The sequence below is a fragment of the Gymnodraco acuticeps genome, unplaced genomic scaffold, assembly GCF_902827175.1.
Source record: "Gymnodraco acuticeps unplaced genomic scaffold, fGymAcu1.1, whole genome shotgun sequence".
NCBI lineage: Eukaryota > Metazoa > Chordata > Actinopteri > Perciformes > Bathydraconidae > Gymnodraco > Gymnodraco acuticeps.
The window spans coordinates 915,407-929,403 of record NW_022992053.1 but is presented as its reverse complement, the minus strand read 5'-3'; the positions used below and the strand labels follow the sequence as shown (position 1 = coordinate 929,403).

The following is a 13,997-nucleotide window of genomic DNA, read 5'->3' as shown; positions in this document are numbered from 1 at the left end:
TGTCCTTTAACCCAGCTGCTCTGGCTAGCAGGGCAGCCTTTTCAGCAGACGCTCTTCTACATGCTGAGGAGACTGAAGAGGTTTTTGAGCTCCTTGACTTGTGTGAAACATTAGAGATGCTGTCATGGGATGAATCTTTGATTGTGCAATTCTTTCTCTTTTCCACACATCCACATCTTTCATACAATATTCAAAATGTGTCATTTTTGGCTCAAACCAGTCCACATGATCCTCCTCTCTCTCTTCCTCTGATAAAAGCTGCTGTACGGATCCATGAACACTGCACAAGTCATTTATATTTAGTTTGAACATTTCCAAAGCGTCATTCACATGTTCCACATTCCCATCCTCCACAAGCAAGGCCTTCATTTAGTTCATTTTCCTTGTGCATGCTCCTAATTTTCCACTGCGGGAGGCTTTGAGTGATTTTAACAATGTTTCTGCGTCAGCAGAAGTCTTGGGATCGTCCGACATTATTTATTTGTTTGTTTTTTAGGCCGTGCGTAAAATACGTTGCGCTCCTTTAATGAGTCTCACAGAGCACGCCTGGCTTCCTTTGTTGCACAAACAAATTCAATCACATTATTTTCACAGACGATCCACAGGTATTTACAATCCTCCTCCAATGTGAGCATCGCCGTTATGATTTCCTCTTAGACTTTAACACGTCCGACATTCCAATCAATGCTACACGGATTTATTCCCTTTATTTACTCACGACCGGCCCAGTCTGTCCGCTCCGGTGTGTCCCTCTTTTCCGGGGATCCAAATGGTGTGTGTCTCTTCCTTACGGAGTTTTTCGACTTGATGTAATGGCATCCAAGGTTTCCTTTTGCCACTATAGAGCGGGGTTGACGACACGCAATTCAAAGCAATAAGCAGCCGAAGGTTTTCAGTCAAAAAATGTAATTTATTAACAAAAAAGTATTGACTTAAATAGTCTCAAAATAACAAATCTAAATCAATATTTCGGCGGTATGCTTTCCTATATAAACTATACTTTGCAGTCCAATTTGCAACACTAATCTCTGTTTACAATTTGCGGTCGAAAAACTGTTCCGCTCCCCGTCTCATCAGGTCTCAGAGCACCGCGGCTGTCCTCAATTACCTCACTTAAATACACACCGGAAGGTACAAGGAAACAGATCATATTTACAATTTAAAATAAACAATCATTTCATCAAAAGATATTCACCATGGCAATATAAATCCTTTTCCATCATTAATTCATTTATCAAACTATGAAGCAAAATAATAACGTTGACTTCATTGTGGCTCTAACAAGTAGCACTAAATGTAAATACTTAAGTACAAATATGTCTAAATAGTACTTTAGTGTGAAATTAATTAGTTACTTTCCACCACTGGGAAGAAGAGCCTCTATAATAAGGACTCATGTTTGAAGTCTAACTGGTATGGATAGTAAACACAGGTCTGTTCACTGAAGCTGCACTCATTGTTTTTGACAGAGCGAGCTCCATAAGAACTGCTCCTCTGTCAGTGAGATCGCCACCTTAGCCTCCAGCAGCGGCAGCCCGCAGTCGATCCACACAGACATGGACTGTAGCTGGAAGCCTTTCGGTCTGTATATGCTTCACTCCTCACTTCTTTTTGTGTATGTGTGTGTGTGTGGGGGGGGGGGTTAAAAAGAGTATACTTACCCTTAAGCATACATGTTTGTGTAAACAGAAATAAATCTTATATTTGTTGTGTTCTCAGACAAAAAGAACTACAGACAGCTGCTGGGAGCTATGGACTACTCCTTCCTCTGTGCCTACGCTGTGGGAATGTACCTCAGGTAGGAAAGCAAGAAGAACCAAATTCAATTAATACAATAACTGGACATAAATAATCAAAACATAAAGCTGTTGACAATCAGTGAAATCCGTTAATCAGATACATGTGTTATTAGGGAAGGGCATTCAACCCTTTTATATATCTAAATAAATACAAAAAACTCACATTTACACCTCAAACACTTAACATACAATCTGTTTCTGGCCACATAATAAAAATAATGTTAATGCATGCATATGTTTTCAGTTATGTGTACATGCAGTCCATCCAGCATGACCACATTCTGAAGACATAGACTGCTCCTCTTCCTGTTAGTAGTAGCTGCTAGCACATATTTACAGCACATCCAGATACGGATGACATGTTTTTCCAGGGGTAAGATGATATCAACTGCATACAAAAATAAAACCCAATCAACAGTTTGAATTTATCCATTTTTGCATCATTTGTTTTGGATCTGAGTGCTATGAGGCTGTGCAGTGCTCTGATTGAACATACAAAAGGTTGAAGGTTGTAAAACAAAGCTTGCATGTAGGGAGACACTTACCAACATTATTGACGAGTTAGAAGTTGGGCCTCACATGATGTCACCACTGTGCACCCATGCAGCGGCATCATCGGTGAGCGCCTGCCTATCCGCCTGTACCTGACCGTGGGCATGCTGAGTAGTGGCCTGTTCACCTGCCTGTTTGGACTGGGTTATGTCTACAACATCCACAACATGGGCTTCTATGTGTTTGTGCAGGTGAGTTGCATCAGTGAGTCGTGAAACTGCACTAAAGAGCCCACAGAGGCACACACAGTGAACACACTGTACGACACCAACAGCTGCATCTGCTACAGGGGAAATCCTCTTCAGCTCTCTGCAGGAGAGATATCTGTTGGTTTATGATAGAAGCTGTTAGGATAAAGTCTCTTTCACAAGGACCATCTAGATTCTAGGGTGTCTTACCAAATGGTTACTGGCCTGCCTGTTTGAATATCTTTTCCAGTCTTTGTAACCCCTCAAAGTGCTTTTACATATAAAAGTCAGCATTCACGCACATTCATACACAGGCAGAGGCCATACAAGGTGCTCCTGCCGAAGGAATATGACATTCGTAGACACACTGTTGGCCATCGAGAGCAATTTGAGGTTGAGTATAATGGACAAGGAAACATCAACATTTAGACTGCAGATGATCGAACCACCAATCTTCTGATTGGAGGACAACCACAGCCGCCCCCACAGGAGAGAATTAATAAACTTTCCTGCAACTCCAAATTCCTAGAGAATCACAGATGAATATTCACACAAAGAAGGGAACGCATACATATACAGTACACGTGCATAATCCCAGGTTCATTTACCCATGCATCAACAGAGCAATAATACAGGGTGTGTATCTCACTGTTAAACGAATATGTCTATTCATCCTCTTGTGATTTCAGGTGGCCAATGGCTTAGTCCAGACCACCGGCTGGCCCAGTGTAGTAACTTGCATCAGCAACTGGTTTGGAAAAGGAAGGTAAGGTCAAACCCTCACGTTCATTATGGATTTGAATTTGGCTTCTGGTTGGATGTACAGTGTTTCATGAACAGTTAGTGGTTTTGTGTGATTTCCATGACAGTATGTAAGGTTGGTTTATTCTAATTATATAATGGCTTTAATTTTATATTTGACAGTGTTATATCACTCACTGTACAGTAACATCAGGAGCTGATACACATTATTACGTGGTGTTATACAGATATGCTCCACCTAGAAAGGAGAAATTATCAATTTGTTGGTTTATGATTGCATCCACTGTATACATTAACCAGTGATGTAGTTGTAGTTACTTTTCATGTAGCCAGTTACAACATTGTATGTAAAATATTAGATCAAACAATGACCAACACTGCTCTCATTAGCTGACGGGGACACTGAGCCACAGACTACATACGTGGACATATCTTGTGTTGAATCTGTTGTTGAGTGATCAAAGACACATTTACCAGTGAACCTGCCCTGCTGCTGCTTTGTTAGAAGACCTGATAGGTAATGAGTCAGTCACCAATAATAATACAGTAATAATAATACAGTACACCTAAAGCCCTGAATGGTTCAGGGAAGAAATACATTTCTGACCTCCTGCTAAATCATGAACCATCCAGAACTCTCAGGTCTTCAGGGACTGGTCAGCTTTCTGTCAGTCAGAACTAAACATGGAGAAGTTCAGTTATTATGCTCCAAATATCTGGAACAAACTCCCAGAATCCTGCAGGTCCGCTGCAACTCTGACTACTTTTAAATCCAGGCTGCTTGCTCTGCCTTGCCTTGCCAAAAATAAATAATCAAGCAGAGAAAAACAGCAAGACATGTGATGACAAAAGCACAAGCAGGGCAATGAGTGTGAAGGTATGAGGGTAGTAGGTTAGATAGCATGTTACGAGTATCCTAGTCTGGTGAGTTAGAGGTGGATTAGATTGTGGGATGTGTCAGACTGTCTGATATGTGGGAGAAGAGAGTTCCAGAGCCAGGGGCAGTGCAGCTAAAAGCACAGCATCCATGGTGAGGAGGTGTGAGGTGGGATGGTTAGAAGACCGGCTGAGGATGAGTGGGCAAATACCAGTTCCCGTTTAGGCTCCGTGCTAGTGCGAACCGGTTCTTCTTTTTAGCCCCAGGTGTGTTTCCATCACTCAGAGCCCGACTGCTGCTGCGTCGTCATGACGTCACCGTTTACGTCGCTGATTTTCTCCCCAACGCCGCTCACAACAACAACAATGGGGGACTGCGTTGATGATCGTGTTGCTTTTAATCATACGAAGCCAGATTAAATTAAAGAACTAATTCTCAACCCTTACACTTTTCTCCAAGAGTGCCCTGGTTCATTATTTATTAATGTGGTTCAGCGGCATTTACCGACCGTTGCTCGTCCACTGGAGTTTAGTAGTCTACCGTTTAGTAGTCTACCGTTTAGTCTACCGTTTAGTCTACCGTTAACTCACGGCAGGATCAGCTGGAAAGTATTCACTGTATTGTTTTATCTACAAGATGCCCAATTATGGTGTTCAGACAGGCAAACTATTAAAACATTTCACTGGAGATCGATGATCTGCGTCAATTTATAGTTTAATTTAAATCAATAAGGAAATGATCTCCGGTCAGTCTGCTGGAGGACGAGTGGCAGGCTGCAGTCTAACACCTAAACTGTGTATTTGTCTTTATGATTTAACTTGTGTAGCCCATGGACTGATTCCACCCGACAGCTGCTCTAATAAAAAACAACGGGAAATCGTATGAGGCAGTGTGCTGGTCTTCAAAACGGGAAATAACAGAGAACGGATGGTCGTTAAAGTAGGGTAAAAACAAACAGCATCACACTATGCCTGGTTAGTGTTGACTGGCTTTATAGAAGTGTGTTTTTTGTAAGTGTGTGGTCTAGTCACTTTGCTCAGCACTCCTGGCCCGCCTCAGACATAAGCGTGACGTATTTGGTTTGTGGTTCTTGACGGGCAGTCGAGTGGGGCCAGATAAGAATTGGAGTTTGTTGGAAACAGGAAGAACCGGTGCTTAATCGGGCACTAGCTCCGAACTGACCCTGGAACTGCTTTGGTGGGAAAGGGGCAATTGTGCCTCTACTCTGGTCCACTCAGGGAGATAAAGGAGTACTCCTGTTTTACCCCAAGACATTTGCCTTTGTTTTCAATAATGAAACAACTTATGTGGTATAGAGCAGTGGTTCCCAAACGGTGTGCCGCGGCACACTGGTGTGCCGTGGGATTTTGTGACAACCATACGTTATTATTGCAATATACAACTACACAAAAATAATTATTTTTTAATTGACTATACCAGTACTTTGTAGGTTTATATGTACGTAATCTGCGCGACTTGCGCGTCCACATCTCCACGTGCAGTGCTGCATAAACATGGCTGAGTCAGCGATAACTTTCGAGGGGTGGAGGTATGCCCATTATTTTGAGTTCGTCCGAAGAATAGACAGGAATGTGACGGTGAGGTGCAAACTGTGTCCAGGCCAGAAGCTGTTATCCACTGCTGGAAACACCACGTGGTCAAACCTCAACAAGCACCTGCAAAGAACACATGCTAAGGTGAAGCTACCGCACAGCTATTTGTTGTTTGTTTATATCAGAGCCGTATATGGCTCTGGTTTATATCACGTCGTCTGTTCTTCTTCTCTGTCTTCCAGTTGTTGCCTGTTTTGAATGACAAATACACACTACCGCCGCCTGCTGGTAAGGAAAGTTATTGCCACTCACGCATGCGCAGTTCGTACGTGCTCGGCGAGTAAAGTAACGAAGTAGTGTAATATATTATTTTATTTAAGTAATATGTAATATATTACATTTTTTTAGTAACGACCCCATCTCTGGAGTTGGCGTTCTCTACTCTGGTTTACATGAAGAACAACAGGAGGTCACGGCTCTCTGTTGAACAGGACTTGCGAGTGGCCCTCTCCTCAGTGCCACCAAGGATTAAAAAAATCTGCGCGCCCCGACAGGCACATGTATCTCACTCATTTGTAAGTCGGCAAAATATTTACAATAGCACATGTTTCAATGCTGATTGCTGAAATGTTACATTTATAATTTGTAGTTCAGGACCATGGACAATGCAGCTTCCTTGCATTGACAGTTCTCTGTGCTGAATTTCTGCTGAGTTTCCTTTGCCTCATTTTTTATGTTGTGACCTGTCTGGTTTAAATGAGTGTGTTGCTGCTTTGATGAAGCCTAATTTGATAAAGTTTCAAATTAATTTCTTAAATATTTCATGAGTAATATAGTTGTCTTTGTCACATTTTATTTGGCATTAGTAAATAATTATGCACATTTACAGATAGTTTACAAGATATGAGTGATAACACGTGTTATAAGGGCTATTTTGCACAATAGGTGTTCCTTGAGATTTTTACTTGTCCTTTGGTGTGCCTTGGGCACAACAAGTTTGGGAACCACTGGTATAGAGGACATTATGAATCTAATTAAACGATTGCAGAGGCACAGTAACAGTGCATGCAGTGTCATCACAGGAAAGTGTAAATCAGGGGTGTCCAAACTCTTGTAACCGAGGGCCACATACAGAAAAATATACGAAGGACTGGGCCACTAACTAGAGGTTTATTGCCTCATAAGTTCAGTTTAAGTTAGCAAAATCAATCAAATGTATGTCAATTATGCTTGTGAGTGTTGGCAGCTCATCCCTTAAAACAGAAGCCTCATAATAAGGAGAAATAGGAAGGGTGTATTTCAAGCTTGTTATGTAAATAAGTCATTAAGCTTTTTTCTTATCTTATCTTGTTAGAAAAATGTGTCCAACTTTAATTGACTGAATTTATTTGAAAAGTGGTCTTATTAACACATGAATACTACTGTGTTAATAAGACCACTTGTCCATGTTCCATTATACTTAATTTGCTGAGGGCTGATTCAAAATGGTCCGTGGGCCGCATTTGGCCCCCAGGCCGTGGTTTGGGACACCCCTGGTGTAAAGCATTTCTCTATTCAACTATAATGATTCAGATAGTGGCTACTGCATGCAACACCATAATGTGTTGTGTGTGGTGTGTGTGTGTGTGTGTGTGTGGTGTGTGTGTGTGTGTTGTGTGTGTGTGTGTGTGGTGTGTGTGTGTGTGTGTGTTGTGTGTGTGTGTGTGTGTGTGTGTTATGTGTGTGTGTGGTGGTGCTTGTGTGTGTGTGGTGTGTGTGTGTGTGTGTGTGTGTGTGTGTGTGTGTGTGTGTGTGTGGTGTGTGTGATGTGTGTGTGTGTTGGGTGTGTGTGTGTGTGTGTGTGTGTGTGTGTGTGTGTGTGTGTGGTCAGGCGGGGACTCGTCATGGGGCTGTGGAACTCTCACACCTCCGTCGGAAACATCCTGGGCTCTCTGATTGCCGGCTACTTGGTCTCCTCAACTGGGGCCATGTCCTTCATCGTCCCGGGGATCATCATCCGCAGTCATGGGCGTTGTCTGCTTCTTCTTCCTCATTGAGCGTAAGTGCAGCCTCCCCTCCAGGGCTACAATATATGAATCGTTTGTGTGTGGCCGTAATGAGTTGTTCCTCGTGTATGCAGTTTGCACATGTTGTAACCACATAAAGAAATTGGTGTAACTCGCTGTGGGAGTAGTTACCTAGTTGCTTTCTGCAGCTGTTTCTTTAGCTTGCTGGCTCACTGAAGAACAGAATCGGCTGTGAGCATGACATGACTTCACCTGTATATGGAAAAGCATCTTTATGCCATGTTTTCCCCTCTTCAGATCCAAATGACCTGAAAAGCATGTATGCTCAAAATACGTCTCCAGGCAAGCGTGTGAGTAGAGTTTCTTTCTTTGGTAATTGGAAACTTTAGATTGCCTTCTTTCGTTGTATTCAGGCTGGGAATTCTTGTAACAACTCAAATGATAGAATCAGGATCAGAATCCAGTTTATTATTATATATTATTTATATATTATTCATATATAATTTGCTTTGCTGAATAAATGGAGCATACATAAACACAATAAGAGCAAAACGGATTTTTTTATAATTGAACAACTTTTATAACATCAAAAAAGAAAGTATATTAAGAAACTGACACTTTACTTTGACAACACAGTATGTGTAACTGTAATCTGTACCAGCATCCTGCAGTGCCTCAGTGTGTTCCATTACTGTGGAATAAAATAATGAGGTATACGAGGGTAGACATGAAAGGAGAATATGTTCACTAGTTCCACACTGTTAAGTACGGAGCCCCTAAAGGTTCATGGGGGGAAAACAAAGTATATCGATACTTTTTTTTTTTTTTCCATGCCCACGATATACTTTTTCGTGAGCACGAGATACACCAGTGCGCCAAGTAGGAAGTGGAGCGCACAGGAGACAACCGTTTCATTGTAGACTGTTATGTTTACGTGGGGAAATGGCAGTGCATACATTATTTGAGATATATTTCAAACTCGGACTTCATTTTAGGGTGTGTGTGTGCGTGCGTGCGTGCGTGCGTTTTAAAGACCCCCATAGAGCTCAGTTTATAACTCGAACCCTGACCAAGCCGTGTAATGCAAGTTGTTAGTAGCCTTAAGGGCCTACACAGTTGTTATGCTACACCACATCGCCCTTCACTGGATGTAGAATGAGCTGCACTAAACTACATTTCAGCATTTAAAATACCTAGCCATTCTTTTGAGGTTATTTTGGTGAAGTAACTAAAAAGTAATATAAAAGTAGTGTAACTCATTACATTTCAGAGACAGTAATATTGTAATGTAACTTATTACTTTCAAAAGAGAGTAATATGTAATATGTAATATATTACATTTTGGAAGTAACTTGCCCAACACTGTGTGTGTCCGACACCGGCATTTGTTTTCAAATGACCATGAACAGTAATTTACACACATCTGGCTAACTCCATAGTGTATTCCCAAGTGAAAGAAGTTTGTTTAATCTTAATCTCGATGTAGTGCTTAGTCCTGTCGGAGTGCACCGGAATTAACAACACTATCCTAATATCTTCTGAAAACAAATGCCCACACACACACACACACACACACACACACACACACACACACACACACACACACACACACACACACACACACACACACGCCCTGGTGACCGGACATCTTCATAAAACTAATAATATGGCGGTAATCGGGCAGTTCGTTGTGTCTAACCATAAGAAAGTATATCGTGCTCACGAGAAAGTTATTTTTTTTTGTCATGAACCTTTTAGGGGCTCCGTAGTTAAGGGACAGGTGAGCCCATCCACCTGATGTGTGAGCGGCTCTAGAGAGGAGCAGCCCTGTGCTCTCAGATGAGTGGCTGGACCTCTCACAGCCTGTCACATGGTCCTGTAGTCTGCTCAGAGGAATGTAGTTCACAGTCTGAGGCTGACTCCTTTTTATCATGGAAATTGGCTTCGACTACATACCATCACAACATACGCAGCCCCCCTGTGTTGTTTTTCTTAGTTTTTATTTTATGTAACTGTGTTTATGTATGCACAATGTACACAAAGGCAAATTCCTCGTATGCGTAAACGTACTTGGCAATAAACCTGTTTCTGATTCTGATCTGAATGTGGTGTGTATGGCTCTCACTAGGTGAGCTGCTGTGAGAAGGTGATCCTCCATTTGTATTAGATTACTCTATGCGTCTTTTAGCTGTTGCCATGTGATGTGATGTGACTTGTGAAGTGCCCAGACAACACTCTCCACCACTATCTAACAACACCAAATAAGGACATATCTTTTGGAAGATAATCTCAACCCTTCCATAGACTCCCTGCATTAATGCACATCACATGAGCCATTCCTCATTCTCCATTATATAAGCCTTGCTCAATTCTCTGTATAAAACCGCACAGTCTTCCACTTTCTCATATACTGCACATATTTTAGTTTTTAAAGTAATTTGTAATATTCTTATTGTATATCCTTGTTTTCTATATTAAATATATATATATATTTATATGTGTTGTTAAAATTGTCTTTTTAATTTTATAATTGTTGTTCAAACAGTTTTTTCAACATTTCTGTATTTGCTCCTAATTTATTGCTCAATTCCTCTTATTGTGTTTATGTACGCACTATTATACACCAAAGCAATTTCCTTGTAAGTGTAAACTTACTAAGGCAATACACCTGATTGTGATTCTAAGGAATGATGTGGGGTACAGTTTAGAGATTGATGCCCAACTGATGCCTGCAGGCCTCGAGTTCTGGATGGATTGAGATAGATACATTCACTGGTTTATCAAAGTCACCTAGGCAGCTTGGCTCACATGCAGAGGTTCTGATGAATAAGCATATTTAACCCACTTACATGGAGGGCACTCAACATGAAGCATGGCAACAGTCACCATAGCTACAGTCTCCACACGTTTGCCTCCAACAGAAGATATCTTAAGTGGCAACTCTGACACACACACACGCACGCACGCACACACACACAAAGTACCATGTCTACAACGCGGTATCTATCATTTTGATCGCTGAAAACATGACCTTGAGCTTGTGTGAGTAATAATGTGTTTATTTGGTCTTCAAGCAGGTTCCAACCAAGAGTTGGAACGGAGTAAATGGACACACTGAAGTGTATCATCAATACAATGACAACCAAACCAGGTGTGTGTGTGGTGGTGTGTGGTGTGGTGTGTGTGTGTGTGTGTGTGTGTGTGTGGTGTGTGTGTGGTGTGTGGTGTGTGTGTGTGTGTGTGTGTGTGTGTGTGTGTGTGTTGTGTGTGTGTGTGTGTGTGTGTGTGTGTGTGTGTGTGTGTGTGTGTGTGTGTGTGTGTGTGTGTGTGTGTGTGTGTGTGTGTGTGTGTGTGTGTGTGTGTGTGTGTGTGTGTGTGTGTGTGTGTGTGTGTGTGTGTGTGTGTGTGTGTGTGTGTGTGTGTGTGTGTGTGTGTGTGTGTGTGTGTGTGTGTGTGTGTGTGTGTGTGTGTGTGTGTGTGTGTGTGTGTGTGTGTGTGTGTGTGTGTGTGTGTGTGTGTGTGTGTGTGTGTGTGTGTGTGTGTGTGTGTGTGTGTGTGTGTGTGTGTGTGTGTGTGTGTGTGTGTGTGTGTGTGTGTGTGTGTGTGTGTGTGTGTGTGTGTGTGTGTGTGTGTGTGTGTGTGTGTGTGTGTGTGTGTGTGTGTGTGTGTGTGTGATATACATGTCCGGCATTGGCTCAGTCAGACTGGGAACCGAGGGTCGCAGGTTCAAGTCCCCGATCAGACTTAAAATATGGACCCCACCCCTCCACTCCCCAGTGCTGTACAATAGCTGCCCACTGCTCCTAGCACTAAGATGGGTTAAATGCTGAGACTGCATTTCACTGTTTGTGCTGTGTGCATGTATGTGTGACCATTAAAGAGGGTTTCATCCTCCAATTCTTCTCATTTAGGCATACTGCTATTATGAGGATAGTGTTCAAAACAGGAAGGTCAGTTGTGTCAATGCTTCCAGCTGTTTGTTTCCTGGCTGCTTCAGCAGATGCCACCTTCAGACTTTGTGGGGGGCTGAAGGAACTCAAATAAATGATACTCAGGCTGAATCCAAATGCGCTCCTCTGGACTTGTGGACTGAGCTAGGCCGGTCATGGTCACTACAATAATTAATAAAACATGTATCCAATAAAACCACACAACTAACAAAGTAAATGAAATAGACTCTCTAGCTATTTTCAATTCAATGTCTTAAATTGTTGGTGAAAACCCTGATGATTAATGTATACATACAACAGGCAATATGGAGGGCAGCAAAAATGATTGAGCTTTCGTTCATATATTGTACGATAAATCCGCAATGTAAAAATGATCGAGGTCATGTTCCTATATTAACTTTTAACTATTTTCACAGACATATACTGAACCTTTGTGGCACATCGTTAACACATACAGTATCATAGAATCCATGTTACCTTGATAAATATGATATATTTTTATTAAAAACGGCAAAGCCGGCAAAGTCCACCAGTGTGCAGCTGTGGGGACGTGGGAACATTTGGGTTCAGCCTCAGGGTTTCTGGAACCTCTTTGGAAATATAGTTGGGTCGGGTTTATGCAATTGCTCTGTCCACTTCAGTTTTGTCTTGCTGTCACCTGATGTATTGGTCTATATGGCAGACCCCGTTCATCCATTACACCTAAAGAGTCAGCAGGCTGATTAATGCTTGCATTTCAATTTTTTTGACAAAGGTGTGTAACTGGTGACTTATTTGGATACAATCCTCTCTATAACTCCTCAAACCCATTATGCCTCTGTTCCCCTCTTTGATTTACTACCACACAATGTGTCAGAGGTCACCGTTCAAATGATCCTGTTCCTGCATGGTCTTTCTGCCTAAAAATTCACTGAAAAATATAAAACCAGGGTACTGACGATTGGGTGTTGACTTCATTGTCCATGTGAGGGGTGTTTCTCCTGTGGCCCTGATGCTTCTGCTCCTCTCCTGCAGAGTTACGACACAGAGCTGTTGTTGCCCAGCGACAGTGTGTGTGTCCCCGCGCAGACCGTCGTGGTGGTGAAGAGGGAATCCGAACCGTCCGCCATCAGCTTCATGGGAGCTCTACGTATACCAGTCAGTGACACACACACACACACACACACACACACACACACACACACACACACACACACACACACACACACACACACACACACACACACACACACTTTACTATATAAATGTTTACAGGTTACTAGTAATAGTATAATAATTGTTAGGGAAATAATTGTCCTAGACTCCTAGATATGACGTGCATGACCAACCCTGACGTCTGTTATCTCCTTTAAGGAGATAGGCTGCTTCAGCCATAATGTTGTTGTTCCCATTCTATGACCGGGCAACCCTAGGTCACAGATGGTTTATTGTTGTGGGTGCACTGGGACACTTCCTTCTCAGTGTTTGTGGACTCCAAGGTGTGAAATCTTCGAGGCCATAAGTGTCAGACGCAAGTAACTCAGTGTTCCCAACTGTTTAGGCTATCTTCTCAAATATGTTGATTACCAGTGAAACCAGTTAAATGGGCTAACGAGAGAGAGGCGCTCCAGAATCGATGTGGCAACTCTCCCGTGCAGTCAGACCGTGGCTGTTGTGACTTGTGAATCCTCCGGCCGAACCTCCTAAATAAACCATCAGTGTTTGACATCAAAGCTCCAGCTCACCCCGTGTCTCCTTCCTGAGTCGGTGACTCCCACTGCATTGCTACACAGAAGTTTCCCCCACAATAATAATAATAATATAATGCATTGTTAAAGTAACTCTTTATGTCTCGTGGAAACATATGCTGCCAGATGTGTCTGTATGAGACTGGTCCATCAGGTCAAGGTCGCTACCGTGGGATGTTTTTACTGATAATGACAGTTGTCATTCAGTCACAATAAATCAACTCTTCCAAACAACCTTTATTAGTGTGTGTGCTCTTTGTCTCTGCAGGGAGTGATCGAGTTCTCTCTGTGTCTGCTGTTTGCAAAGCTGGTCAGCTACACCTTCCTCTTCTGGCTGCCGCTCTACATCACCAAGACTGGTGAGGATCTCTTACTGATATCAACGAATCAAAGTAATGTCAAGACAATATAAATCCATTGAATCCTTTTTCTTTTTTTTTCTGTATGTGCCTGTTCTCAATGTTTAACTGATACAATATTAAACATTAGGGCATACAGTATTTACCCAAGGAGGTGGACATATTCTTAGAGCTATAGAGAGGCGAAGTCCCGCCCATCTATGGGACCTTATTTTGGAAAAATT

General features: G+C 42.2%; 1 protein-coding gene across 1 annotated transcript in view; it reads left to right on the top strand.

Moving 5' to 3' along the window:
- slc37a1 (solute carrier family 37 member 1) overlaps positions 1 to 13,997 on the top strand; it is a 45,400-nt gene that overhangs the window by 16,266 nt on the left and 15,137 nt on the right. The window contains 10 exon segments of the mRNA XM_034202037.1: positions 1,470 to 1,581; positions 1,720 to 1,798; positions 2,407 to 2,542; positions 3,229 to 3,305; positions 7,602 to 7,734; positions 7,736 to 7,769; positions 8,035 to 8,087; positions 10,815 to 10,886; positions 12,699 to 12,824; positions 13,683 to 13,773. Coding sequence (XP_034057928.1) covers positions 1,470 to 1,581; positions 1,720 to 1,798; positions 2,407 to 2,542; positions 3,229 to 3,305; positions 7,602 to 7,734; positions 7,736 to 7,769; positions 8,035 to 8,087; positions 10,815 to 10,886; positions 12,699 to 12,824; positions 13,683 to 13,773 — 913 coding nt within the window.